General features: G+C 31.4%; 1 protein-coding gene and 1 long non-coding RNA gene across 4 annotated transcripts in view; one reads left to right on the top strand and one right to left on the bottom strand.

Moving 5' to 3' along the window:
• Positions 1–358: 358 nt before the first annotated feature.
• LOC111417132 (A-type potassium channel modulatory protein KCNIP1) overlaps positions 359–14,041 on the bottom strand; it is a 42,671-nt gene continuing 28,988 nt past the window's right edge. For both annotated transcript variants that reach the window (XM_023049323.2, XM_071195323.1), the window contains 2 exons: positions 4,113–4,183; positions 359–3,810 (listed from right to left, as the gene is read on the bottom strand). In XM_023049323.2, coding sequence (XP_022905091.1) covers positions 3,487–3,810; positions 4,113–4,183 — 395 coding nt within the window. In that variant the 3' untranslated portion in view covers positions 359–3,486. The remainder of the gene's footprint in view (positions 3,811–4,112; positions 4,184–14,041) is intronic.
• LOC139429541 (uncharacterized) overlaps positions 1,927–14,041 on the top strand; it is a 46,464-nt gene continuing 34,349 nt past the window's right edge. The window contains exons 1-5 of one of the 2 annotated variants that reach the window (XR_011640094.1): positions 1,927–2,036; positions 2,276–2,365; positions 2,506–2,596; positions 2,720–2,797; positions 4,254–4,644. This is a non-coding gene — a long non-coding RNA (uncharacterized lncRNA). Of the gene's footprint in view, positions 2,037–2,275; positions 2,366–2,505; positions 2,597–2,719; positions 2,798–4,253; positions 4,645–14,041 lie in introns of those variants that run through there. The other variant, XR_011640093.1, reaches the window with a different exon arrangement.

The following is a 14,041-nucleotide window of genomic DNA, read 5'->3' on the forward strand; positions in this document are numbered from 1 at the left end:
TTATACTAGCACTATCACTAGAACTAACACAAGACCTAGAACTAGAATTATTCGGGTTTAGCTGTCTTGAGAGACGTGCGGCTAAACCCGAATGTTTCTAGTTCTAGATCTAGTGTTTGTTCTAGTTTTACACTAGCACAATGTTTCTAGTTGTAGGTCTTGTGTTAGTTTCATTTGGTATTCAGCGTTATGTTGTTGTATATTTTTATTGATCTAACACTAGAACTAGACCTGTTACTAGACTTAGAATTAGAAACATTTGGGTTTAGCCGTCTTGAGAGACGTGCGGCTAAAGCCGAATGTTTCTAGTTCAAATAGAAATTGTTAGGATTAAAAAAAATTAAAACAAATTTAATGACACTGTATAACAATTTATTAATAGGTTGACGATAACAATATTAAACACATTTAATCGAATTTATAATAATAATCAATGATTAATTCGCGTTGATTGGGTTGGCTTGAGTCGAGTTGAGTTTGATTCTCCTATTTATTTATAGGGAGTTTTTCAGTCGAAAATTAATTAATTAAATTGCTCCATTAATTAATAATTCACAGTAGATGAAGCTCTATAAAAACAATTAATTATATTAAAAAAATAAAAATGAATTATCTCAGTATCTAATTGTAATCTACAATCAATTTCCTTTTTCTTTTTTAACATTTCTTGTTTTATTTTTTACGTTTATTTTCTTGATTTTGTTTCCAATTTTTTTTAGATTATTTTAACGGACACCTATTTTAACACAAGACGTACACTTTTTTTTAACTTTCTATACAATAATAATTTAATAAAATCGAACAAAGGGAACTTCGCCTATTTGTACTTTTTTATAATTATTTTTTTAATTTAAATATATATTATATACATCTATTTAATCAATCGTTTTCACAATAAATAGAATCGCAACGTTAAAAAGTGACGCTTTTTGACATTTTTTAATGTTATTTTATTTGGTGTTAAATGCATGAGGAAATGCGTTGTTTGAAACAAGATTTTTTATAATTTTTTTGTTATTACAATTTTAAAAAAGTTTCCGCATTTCTTTACCCGTTATAATTATTTTTTTTTATTTATTTTTTTTCTGAAAAATTTTACATTCAAATTTTCAGCTGTTAAATATAAAAATTTCAGACACATTTAATAAAGAAGAACAAATTTACAACAATTATTGTAGTAAAAGCTCGACAAATTTATGAAAATTCCACAATTTTTTTTATTTTTATGTTTAAATAACCAATTATTATTTTTCTTTTATTACATCATCGATTTGTTTTGTTTTTTAATTATTATTTCGGATATGCTACGAAATATTGCCCTAATTGTTTATTTTTATCTCATTTTCTCTAAAATAGAAGATTTCTAATTAGATTTTTACTTTGTTTAGTAAATACAATATAAAAAAATTATTATTAACAAAAATAATGAATAAAAAAGCGTATGTAGATAAAATCGATTTTTTTTATAATTTCGAAATGGACATTTATATTATTTATAGTTATTATTTATAATTACCTTTTTTGTTAAAGTGCAAAAGATGTTTTTACAAGTTTTCGAATAAAAATAATAAGTAATTTGAATCACCTTTTTCTTTCACAGTTTTATTTGTATGTATTTAATGTTTTTTGGTGTGTTTTGTGTTTTTATAGTTGTTAATAATAAATTATTTAACAATTTATGAAACTTAAAATAAGATAAATTAGGCAACCCAAATATCATTCTTTATTTTTTTATATAACGACAAAGATATAATAATAAATTGTAAAAAAAAGTATACCAAATTATCATTTCATAAAATAATTATTTATTTATTTATAATAAATATTCATTTTAAATAATTTTTTTAGTAAAATTTATAAATTTTGTGATTGTAATCGCGACATCTATCGATCTACAAAACAATTATTAAATGTCAAAGTCAAACCTGTATCTTGAATGATTCTAATTTTTTTTAGAAGCTGTTTTATAGAAAAAAGAACAGAATAAATGAGAAAATGATGAAAATCAATCACTTTTACAATAAGTGCTTAATTTGGTAAGTTGATTTTTTAAAGTTTCTTTGAGTAAGTTGATATTTCAATTAGATTTTTATGATTAATTAAAGCGTAAGATACCAAAACTAAAAATAAAACGTAGAAATAAAGATTTCTTCATATGAAAAAATATTTTTTTAATAAAACCATTGTGGTTTTAAATGCGTCATCTATCGATTTATGCATCAATTATTAAATGTCAAAGTCAAACCTAGATCACGAATCATTACAATTTTTTTAGAAACAGTTAATGAATAAAGAAACGAAATAAATTAATAAACAATGAGAAAATGAGGAAAATCAATGAATTTTACAATAAGTGCTGTTTTCGGTAAGTGGGAAAATATTAATTTTAAATATTTCTTTTTAATTAAAACATTGTGGTTTTAAACGCGACATCTATCGATTTATGCATCAATTATTAAATGTCAAAGTCAAACCCACATCACGAATTATTACAATTTTTTTTAGAAGCAGTTTAATGAAAAAACAAACGAAATAAATTAATAAACAATGAGAAAATGAGGAAAATCAATCAATTTTACAATAAATGCTGTTTTCGGTAAGTGGGAAAATATTAATTTTAAATATTTCTTTATAATAAAAACCTAGTGTTTTTAAACGCGACATCTATCAACTTTTAAGTGTCAAGATTAAATCAATATCGATTTATTGTAATTTTTAGGATTAATTTAATTAAAAGAGAAGAAACGAAACATATAAGAAAAGAAAATACGAATAAGAAGAGAATCAATTAATTACAGTAAGTACATTTTATATTAAAAAAATTCTGTGATTTCATTCGCGACATCTATCGATGTAGACTGTTATTATTTGACAGAAAAACGTCAAATTACTTTTTTAAATCAATCAGATTTTTATGGATAATTAAAGAGAAATGATATAAAAATGTATAAAACTCGCATTTTAAGTTAAATATTTGGAATTATTGCGCTTTGATGGCTAAATAATCAATTAAATCAATAAAAATTATAGATTGTTAATTGGGTTGCCTATACACACACATTGAATTTGATTTTTTAATTAAATTAAAATCAAAATTTATTACTCACAACCATAACAACTTAGTGATAGTGCATCCATTTATACAAGTTTTGAATGATTATAACAAATTTTTTTTTCAAATAATTTTTGTTTGCAAGTTTTTTATTCTTTAAATTTAAAGTTCAGCGGTAGGCACTTTTATAAGAATTTTATTACAAATAATCTGTTATCTCGGTGTTTTTTTTATAATTTCCTTTTTTTAAATAATTCCCATTTAAATTTTTCATCATCCTGTCAATTTCCTTACCTTTCTCGTTAAACCTTCGGAAGCAGCATCGATTAAGAATTTTTTTACTCATAAGAACATCAGAGTGGCTCATAAATTAATTACGAAAAGAATGCGAAACGTTTTCAAATAAAAAAAAATTATTAATAAATTTAAAATCATCATAGTACAGCATCGAACATTTGTAAAGATCTCGTTATAACGTCGTCTTTCAAACATGATTCCATAAATTCTTCTATGGTTATGACGCCATCTTGATTTAGATCTAATTTTCGGAACACCCTGTCTATTTGTTCCCGGGCTTTTCGATCGTCCTCGACTTGATGTGCTCTTCTGCCCATCAATTCATGTACTGCGACGACGATTTCTGACAGTTCTCCGCGACTAATACAACCGTCACCGTTTACATCGTATAATTTGAACGTCCAACGAAGACGTTCGTAAACGGAACCGCGGAGAAGTGTCGATAAAGTTATAAGCAGGTCCTAAAACAAAAATTAAAATAATAAAGAAAATTGTTGCTGTTTTTTCTATTATTGATTTATCATTATTATTTATTGTTGGGGTCAGAAAAATCGGGCAACGGTGAACGAAACGAAAACTACGACAAACAGGGTCGTAAATAACGTTGGCGATTTTACGATTGGTGGCGGGGGAGGTGGTTGTAAAAACGTTGTTAAATTTTCGTTCTCGGTTTATACTCGTTTCATTACTGAAAAATAATTCAACGGATGTTCGAGTACTAAACGAAACGATTTTACGGGGATATTTTTTTTTAAATACTTACCCTAAAACTGATGGCACCATTGCAATTTACATCAAAAGCTTTGAACACGTAGTGCGCATAGAGGCTTGCATCTATAAAACAAAATTTTTAATTAATAAAGAATAAAAATTTACGTAACATTTTTGATAAATGCCGAGAAAGCAGGTAAACAACTCCCCCGTGTTCATGTTCCCATTTAACCAACCAAGAATATACGGGAAATGGGGTCTTGTGTTTTCGTAACGCTAGAAATAAATCCAACTACTTAAGGGCGGGCGGACTGGTTACGTTAAACGTATGCAAATGTGGGGCGCAACCAACTTGGCTCCTTTTCAAGTACGAAAAGGTGGAAAGAGGAGCAACAGGAAAAAGAAGCTCCTGATTTGTGTCTTGGTATTAAGAATACGACGAGGACACAATGTTTGTTGGTATTAACGAGAAGTGGTTCTTAATAAGGTTCTGCTTTAAATTTCAACTTAAACGTATCAAACGTGAAAAAAGAATTGTTGAGATCTATATAAATAGAAAGAAATGAACAAGATAAATAATAAAGGAAAATAATTAATTAATGGCGAAATATTTATTTTATTTAGTTAGAATGCTTATTAAATATAACATAAGACGAATTATGTATGATGTGAAAACATAGTTTGTGGTGAAGGCTTTCACGGCCTGTGGTAATTGAAGTAAAACTAGAACTAACAGAAAGTTAGTAGCAGAAGAAACTGCTTTTAAAGACGCACCGCTAAACCCGAAACTTTCAAGTTCTAGGTCTAGTGTTCGTTCTAGTTTTGCACTAGTACTGTCACTAAAGCTAACACAAGAACTAGAATCATACGGGTTTAGCCGTCTTGAGAGACGTGCGGCTAAACCTGAATGTTTCTAGATCTTTAGTGACAGTACTAGTGCAATACTAGAACTAACACTAAACTTAGAACTATTACTAGTTCTAGTGACGTTAGCTTGTTGTATATTTTTCGTTGAACCAAAACTAGAACGAACACTAGACCTAGAACTAGAAATATTTAAAAACTTTCAAGTTCTAGGTCTAGTGTTCGTTCTAGTTTTGCACTAGTACTGTCACTAGAACTAACACAAGACCTAGAACTAGAAACATTCGGGATTAGCCGTCTTGAGAGACGTGCTGCTAAATCCGAATGTTTCTAGTTCTAGTGTTAGCTCTAGTTTTAGTTGTTATTCAGCGTTAGGTTGTTGTATATTTTCATTGAAGTAAAACTAGAACTAACACTTCAGACTAGCCGTGCGTCTTCAGACCCAAATGTTTTTGATTCTAGGCATTGAGGTCTTATATATAATCTAGAGTGCGTATGCTGTTGTCCCCACCACGCCTAAAATGAAGCCAGAAAGGTCGCCATGTTAGATGTACCAACTTAGCGGGAAATTCGAAATTCTTATATATACTTATGCAAGAATTTACATTATTATAAACTGGAAAGACAGAAAATAATAACCAAAACAAAACATAATTTTTTATTGATAAATAAATTATGAATTATATGATATTTTAAAAGAACTTAATAATTTTTAGCCACAACCCTTATAATTAACATAAACTAAGAAGAAAATATTTAAAGCAATTCTGATTGATCACGTTAACCTTTGCTTATAAATAATTGTTAGTTTATTTAAAAAAAAACTGAACCTTCCTTAATAATAAACTTTACTTGAACTTCAATTGAAGACCTCGGTGCAAGAAGGGAGTAGCTCCATTTATCAAGAGAAGGAGTTGTCCCCTTCTTACACCGTGATCTTCAATTGTTAATTCCAAGTCAAGTAACCAGAAACACTTTATGGACTGTTGTGAATAATTGTCCAACCTACCAAATTATAAAAAACTTATGTGAAACGAAATAACAATATGTTTATGAGAATTGTGAGGTTATAATTGTAAGTACAATACACGGTCTATAGAACATAAGGTTACCCAATACCGATTCTCCTCCTCTGAGAGGCAAGGTGAGTCAGTGACGTAGCTGGTTCTATGAACAACACAACACGATGCGAGGTTTAAATATTTTATATAGACTGTACCACAGTATAGGCACGTATAGGCTATCTTTTATTCTGACTGTATCGAACCAGTGACGTCAATTTGCGGGGTAATAATCGATACTACAGAGGCATAGGGAATTAGGTAACCTTATGTTCTATAAACCTTGAGTACAATAGAGACTTGAAACTATAGCTAAGTTCAGGTCGGTACATCCAACATGTCTGACTTTCTGATTACCCCCACCACCACCACATACGCTCTCTAGATTATATATAAGACCTCAATAGTTCTAGGTCTAGTGTTAGTCCTAGATTTGCACTAGCATTGTCACTAGAACTAACACAAGACCTAGAACCAGGGTTCGCCCGATTTAAATCACTTGATTTAAAACAATTTTAATCAATGATTTAAATCAAGTAATTTTTTTATATTAATCATTAATTTAAATCAAAAGAGAAATGAAAATAAATATATTCATTATACAAAAACTGGTAAACCAGGCAACTAAAAACTAAGACAAACAAAAACAATAGTTAATAAAGTTTACATAGAAATACTAATTTTCTGGCTTTTTCCACTCCTCATTTGTGGATACATTGAAGTGGACGAACCCAAATGTTGTGAAGACCCCTCTCTATTGAAACTAAATAATAAACAACACATAAAAATTGTTTTAAAGTTGGAAGAAATTTTTTCAATGTCAGGAAGGTTCTTTTGTGATATCCACCACTGCTGAGCAGTAAGTAGTAAGGGATATAACTTCCTTGCAGAAAATGGTTCTATTTTCGCCTCTAACTTAACTATTAGTGGTAGTAATCTAGTATTAGCGTACGTATCTCTAAGTGTGTTCTTAGCTTCGTCTTTTTCTTCTATCGTCAATACAATTTATATTTTGTTTTAGTTACATCTAAAGTAAATACAAAAATGGTAAGGAGCAAGTGCCCATTTGTAAAATTTCTGATAAACTTGTATTTGAGACAGTGATACATCCAATTTTTCGTCAAATGAACTTCCTAATTTCCTAATTTTCCACATTTCGTACAGCATTATACTTTGACATATGATAACTAATCCAATTAATTAATCCAATAACAATCCTTTTTCAATTACATATTTACGAAATTATAACACTTTAGACCAACAAGACGAGATTTTCATTTTTCATCTCGTTATGCATAATCTTATTGTTCCAATGCCATAAGGAATACTTAAATACTTGCTATAATGTAAGAGTCGAAAGGGAGAATTACAGCCCTGTCGGTCACAAATGATTTTGTTTTTCACCCAATCGTTTAGGCATAACAAACATCGTGCAGATTTATTATTAAGGCGATTTCGATGTTTTCTCATAGTTAATGCAGCATGTGAGAATAATCTTTCCACCGGGACTGAAGTAGCCGGTATGCTTAAGAGATCTCGTGCCATTAAACTTAAAATAGTAAATTCAGAAGCATGAATTTTCCACCATTGTAATATATCTGTGTCTTTATTACACCGAGGCATAGAATAATATTTTTGAAGCTCCTGCATCCATTCTCTTTCGGAAGGCAAAACATCAAAATCAATTACAAAATCCGACTTTTCCGCTCTAGAATCTTCTCGTTCCTTCAATGCCGTTACTTTCGAACGTTAGCCTTCTGATTGATGGAAATAGGCTTTGTATAAATCTTCAAATTTCTGAATCGAAGTCTCTTTTAATTCTTGGCTCCATCTTGTCATATCAAAAACTTCTATCTTATGCCGCGAATCAAGAATTAAAACTGTATCATAAATCTAATTAGTTTTACAATAATGCTTTAATATTTTGTCTCTTGCAGCCTGAAAACTAACAATAAGCTGCTCTTCGACAGCGTTTCGATCTGCCTTTCGGTCCCATGCAAATATTTTGGTCTCAATATTATCTATTAGTATATTGATATATACAACCACCATAAGTAATTTGACGTACTTCTCTCCTCCGAGTTTCTTGGAAAGTATTTGAAAGTTGACTAGTAATTTATGCACTTCTTTTAGCACTATCCATTCTTTGTCCTCAAGGGCATATGGCTTTAAATCAACAACATTCTATGTCTACCTATGTCTACCTTCAAGAGGTACTTTCAACATATCATTACTGGAATTCCACTGTGTAGATACGAAAATATTTACAGAAATATTGCAGATATTATTTGCAGAAATACTTACCTGCAAGACTCTCGTACGAGACGCAAGACCTCATGCGCGAGACTCGAGACGAGACCAATGAAAGACCTTGTCAGAGTATCGTGTCGAGTCTCGTCTCGGAAACGAGACGATTATGCGAGACTCGATTATGCTATATATTTTTTAAAACACATAAATATTACAAATATTGTTCAAAATAGCTTCCTTCTGCTAGAATACATGCTTCACAACGACTATTTAAAGAGTTCTTCAGCCGAATTAAAATGTCTGGTTGATATCTTATTTCAGTAGCAGCCATTTGTATTCTGTTTAATAACTGTTCTCGTATGTTAATTCCTTTAAATGGTCTCAACATTTCATCTAATGTTGCATTCTCGCTTATCGTGTAGTATTTCTTACAATTTTCGACGAAAGGAGTCCAAAAATCTTAAATTAGCCAAAAGACATAGTTGCATGAAACATAGGAGGTCCATACTTAGTACTCTGTAAGTCATCTAGTGATAAATGAGCGGATTTGAACACACCACATAGATAAAGAACACCAATTATTGCTAAGATTTCTTCTTTGTCTGTTTGTATTTCATAAGTTTGCAATTTTTTCTTATCTGCAGTTTTGCTCTGTATTTTCAGGTTGGTAAAGACTACTATGCAATCTGTAATATCATCACTGATAAAACATCTCAGTGCGTCAATGAGAGTTTTTACCTCTTTTCCAGCTTGTATTGTATCAGGTAAATTAGTCACTATCACTATCATGACTTTCTGTCGCATTACCACTTTCTGTGTTATCTTTATCACTATTCACTTCAATTTCCGATTTTTCACTACCAGTACTTTGTGTTTGACATTCTATTGTGTTTGATTTGAAGGAATTTTTCTAAAGAATTTCTTCAGGCTTCAAATTTTTCTGCTTTCTTTAAGTGAAGGTTATGGTCAACTTCGAGTTTTAATTTTCTTTACTTTTTTCAAGAAAATTGCTGACACTGTTTACTCCTCCTGTAATAGAAGCCTTTTGAACACTGAAAGCATCGCAGGTACTGCATGTGTCTTTCCTTGGATAGCCAAATGAAATATTAAAGTTATTATTAAATTCTGCACTGAATTAATCGTAAGACACGTGATTTTTTGGATGATTATCATTAAACATTCCATGAAGTTTCGTAATATTTAAGTTTTCAGGCCTCTCAAAGACTTGATAAAATCATTAATAAGAGTGATAGTGTCCTTACTGTGTTTATGTGGCCTGTTCGAATGTTTATTTCGTTTATCTGTTGTGGAAACACCCATCTCCTTCAAACTTTGCTGAATAGCTTGAATCCTACGACCTGTTATATCATGTATAGACAAAAATGCCTTATAACATAGTTGTATGTCTTCGTAATTGTTATCTTTTTTTGCCCAGGTTGAGGGCAATAAGTAGAAATCCAATGGATTACACAGGGGAACAAAACAATATTTTTTTTCTGCGGCCTAATTTTATGGAGCCAATTTAAATGCACATCATTATGAAGTTCTTATGCTATAAATTAGATTGTTTGAATTGACTCTAGTTTTCGTGATAAACCGATCTATATAAAATGAAAAGACAGCTTTACATAATTTACCATAAATCGACAATTAGTTGTCTGATTGGGAAAAACATAATATCAAGCTCACCCTAAGATGGCCATTGACGTATAGGACTACAGCCTTCACATTCACTTTCACTATTTTTTTCGTTTTTAATACTATCTAACATTTCATAAAATTACAAGTAAACACCTATATTGGTAAATCTTTACTAAGCAACATTGGTGGTATAGCAGAGTGTTACACATCTGGGATCGCATACGCGTTTTTTATTTATTGCTCTTTTCCTCGTCAACTTGTTTTCATTGTATAAATTGTGGAACTGGTATTTTTATTAAAATAACAAAACCCTCGAAATATCAAATAGCCTTAAAATTTTAACATTGTCTTTTTTGATCACTATTCGGTGTAGTTTACTCATTCTTGTGTCATTTTTATTGTCATCTTGACGTAGTTGTTGAAAATAAAAAAGTATGAGTGGATCATCACACAAGTCCTGTGTTAATAATCCCGACCATTTCTGCTATATATGTGGTAAATATTGTCAGGAAAAGCAACGAAGGAATATAAACGATTTCGTGAAACAAGCCTATCAGGCATATTTTGGAAAACACCTTGGACAGCAAGATAAATGTTGGGTTCCGCATAAAGTTTGTAAAACTTGTGTGGAGTCACTCAGATACTGGACACAAGGAGGTCGAAAAGGGCTGCCATTTGGAATACCGATGACTTGGAGAGAGCCAAGAAACCACTTTGATGACTGCTATTTTTGCGCTGTAAATGTAAAGGGTATGAATCGGTATAAAAAGCGTTCATGGATTTACCCAGATGTACAACAATCAGCTAAGCCACCAACGTTGCATAGTAAAGATTTACCAACACCGGAATTTACTTCTTTACCCGGCGATTGTTATGATGATGTTGAAATGTTAGACGTTAGCAGTAGCAGTGAACACAGCAGTGAAAGTGAATTCGAAGAAAGTAGTCCTACACGAAAAGGGTTTTCTCAGAGTGAGCTAAACGACTTGATTCGAGATTTAAATTTATCGAAGAAATCAGCTGAGCTTCTTGCGTCAAGACTGAAAGAAAAACATTGCCTTCATCCTGGCGTGTCAATAACAAGTTATCGAACTAGAGAGCGCGATATTCTTCCTTATTTTACAAATTTGAATGATATCGTATATTGTAATGACATTTCTGGGCTTTTAAATTTAATGGGCCCTTCAGAATATCAACCACAAGACTGGCGACTATTCATAGATAGTTCTAAAAGAAGTTTGAAATGTGTGTTACTGCATAACAGAAACGTGTTAGCATCAATCCCAATAGGTCATTCCACTATACTTAAGGAAGAATATAAAAACATCAAGCTTGTTTTAGAAAAAATTTCATACGATCAACATCAATGGCAAGTGTGTGTAGATTTAAAAATGGTAAACTTTTTATTGGGGCAGCAGAGTGGATACACAAAATATCCTTGCTTTCTATGTCTGTGGGATAGTCGAGCGAAAAATGAACACTGGACCAGGAAAGTCTGGCCACCGAGACTTAACATGGATGTAGGAAAAGCAAACATCATCGAAGAACCATTAATAAGTCGGGAAAAAGTTATCCTGCCTCCCCTCCATATAAAACTTGGACTTATGAAACAATTCGTGAAAGCTTTAGATAAGAACGGCGACTGCTTCAAATATATTTGTGAATCATTTCCTGGTCTCAGTATCGAGAAGTTAAAAGCAGGTATTTTTGACGGTCCCAAAATTCGCTCCCTTATTAAAAACCAAGATTTTAAAAACCATATGAATCAAGTTGAATCGGAAGCATGGTCAAGCTTCGTATTGGTTGTCGAAAATTTTTTAGGAAACCACAAAGCTGAAGCACATTATGAATTGATAGACAACATGCTTAAAAAATTCCAAAAACTGGGAGTTAACATGAGCGTGAAACTGCATTACTTGCACAGCCATTTAGACAAATTTCCAGATAATTTGGGTGACTACAGCGAAGAACAAGGGGAGCGGTTTCACCAAGATATCAAAATTATGGAAGAGAGATATAAAGGGCGGTGGGACCACCATATGATGGCGGATTATTGCTGGAATTTACAGAGAGATTGCCTTAATCAAAAACACAATAGAAAATCACACAGAAAACGATTTTCTTAAAAGTTATCGATATATTTTTGTTTATTATAGTTAATTTTGTTTTATTTTTTGTTTTAAGTCGAATGGATAAATAATTTTAAAATATAGATTTCAACAATATTCTCTTTTCTCAAAATTTAATTTTCTGTATAAATTAATACTTTATCTCAAAAACTAGAGTCAATTCAACAAATAAATTACTATTTTTATATTCAGTGGACCAAAATGAACCAAAATTGACTAAGATATCTCATGCCGCAGAATCACTGTTTCTCTGTGTTATGGTCGGGGGATCTAGGTGGCTAAGCAAACGAACCAGTATATTATACATTTTTTTCACATACTTTTGACAGACTTACATCGTTTAAAACTTTTTCAGTGTATCAGTATAATACAAACCATATATTTAGATCTAGCCAGGTGATTGTATCTAAAATATTTCACACTTTGGATCACATGCTTCTTTTTGATTTTAGTTACTTCAAGGTCTTTGCAAAGCAAATTTAGAAAGTGAGCTGAGCATCTACAAGTTATAACAGTATCACCAAAGCTTAAGTTTCTGATCTATGTCTTCTCTTACTTGTCATATTCGCAGCACATTCTAGGCAGGGTGAACTAGAATCATTCGGGTTTAGCCGTACGTCTCTTGAGAGGGCTAAACCTGAATATTTCTAGTTCTGGGTTCAGTATTAGTTATAGCTTTTCACTAGAAATAACACTAGACTTACAACTAGAAACATTAAGATTTATTATTATTCCATACACAAAATCATAACTTAGTTGTAAGGATGTAAAAGCTGATTAATGCAATCGCTTAACGTGGCACTCTGTTCTTCAATCTCTTAATGGTAATTTTTTTGAGTTTTGTGGTACCACTAAAGAGGCTCCGTATTGTCCCATGGAAACTTTTCATTCAACCTCTTACTAGTTTCATGAGTAATATTGATCCATATCCAAATCTCGTTATCCCTCCATGACATATTGCAGAGATTGTATTCCTTATACCGGGTGAGTCGGGAGGAACGGACCGAATTTTCTGAACGAGCTTACTCTTCAATCGTTTAATGAAGTGGAAAATATTTTGGATCTAGTAGAAGAACATGCAACGACCAGTTATTTGATGATGACCACTATCAAGAGTTTTTATAAAATGAATTAAATGATTTACTGCAGGATGTGCCTCTAAACAGGTCAAGTAACATTTGGACGAAAGGTTTCCAGGGTGTTGGATTGGTCGTGGTGGTCCTATGAGTAAGCCTCCAAGATCTTCTGATCTCACAGCACTTGGTTATTGTTTGTGGGGCTGGTTCAAAAGTGAAGTATACAAAGTCAAAGTTGACACTAGGGATGCACTTCTTAGATGCATTCTAAATGTTGCAGTTAATATTAAAGAAAACCATGCAGCAATTAGCAAAGCAATAAGAGCTCATCGTAAACGAAGCCGAAAATCTTTAGAAGTAATGGCGATATTTTCGAACAATTATTAAAATAACGCTGATGATCAATATTTAATGATAAGATTTTGTTTAATTGTGGTTATGCAGTAAGAGATATGCAATTCGGATATATCAGTTTTTTTTACATTATTTTTTAGTGTTGTTGAATGATTTGTTTGTGGTTATTTGAAGTATATCTGATAGTTATTTCTAAATTAATTCACTTTTGTTTCTTTGGTTGTTTTTCTTTCTTTGGCGTTAAATATTGATTAACGTTCCACGCCAGTTTTCTATTTATTTTAGATTTTACTCCGTTTATAATATTTATCCCGATCTGTTAGAAAATGTCACTTACGATAAATTGATTCTTTTGCCATAGACTTTGTTTATGTTACTGTCGATAGATTGTTTATGTGTATTAAAGTTGTGATTCTTTTTGGCGTTGCAACACTCAGAAGGTAATAAATCAAACTTGACTTTTACAGAAATATACAGTGCCGTTGAGTTTATTATTAGTCCTTCAACGGTGAACAAGATTAAATCAATGTGTAGGTGATTCTGAACATCTCTAAGGATGTTCTGAGTATTTTTGCTGCAATATCATGATTGCCACTCACAACCATA

This window comes from Onthophagus taurus, chromosome 3, assembly GCF_036711975.1.
Source record: "Onthophagus taurus isolate NC chromosome 3, IU_Otau_3.0, whole genome shotgun sequence".
Lineage (NCBI taxonomy): Eukaryota > Metazoa > Arthropoda > Insecta > Coleoptera > Scarabaeidae > Onthophagus > Onthophagus taurus.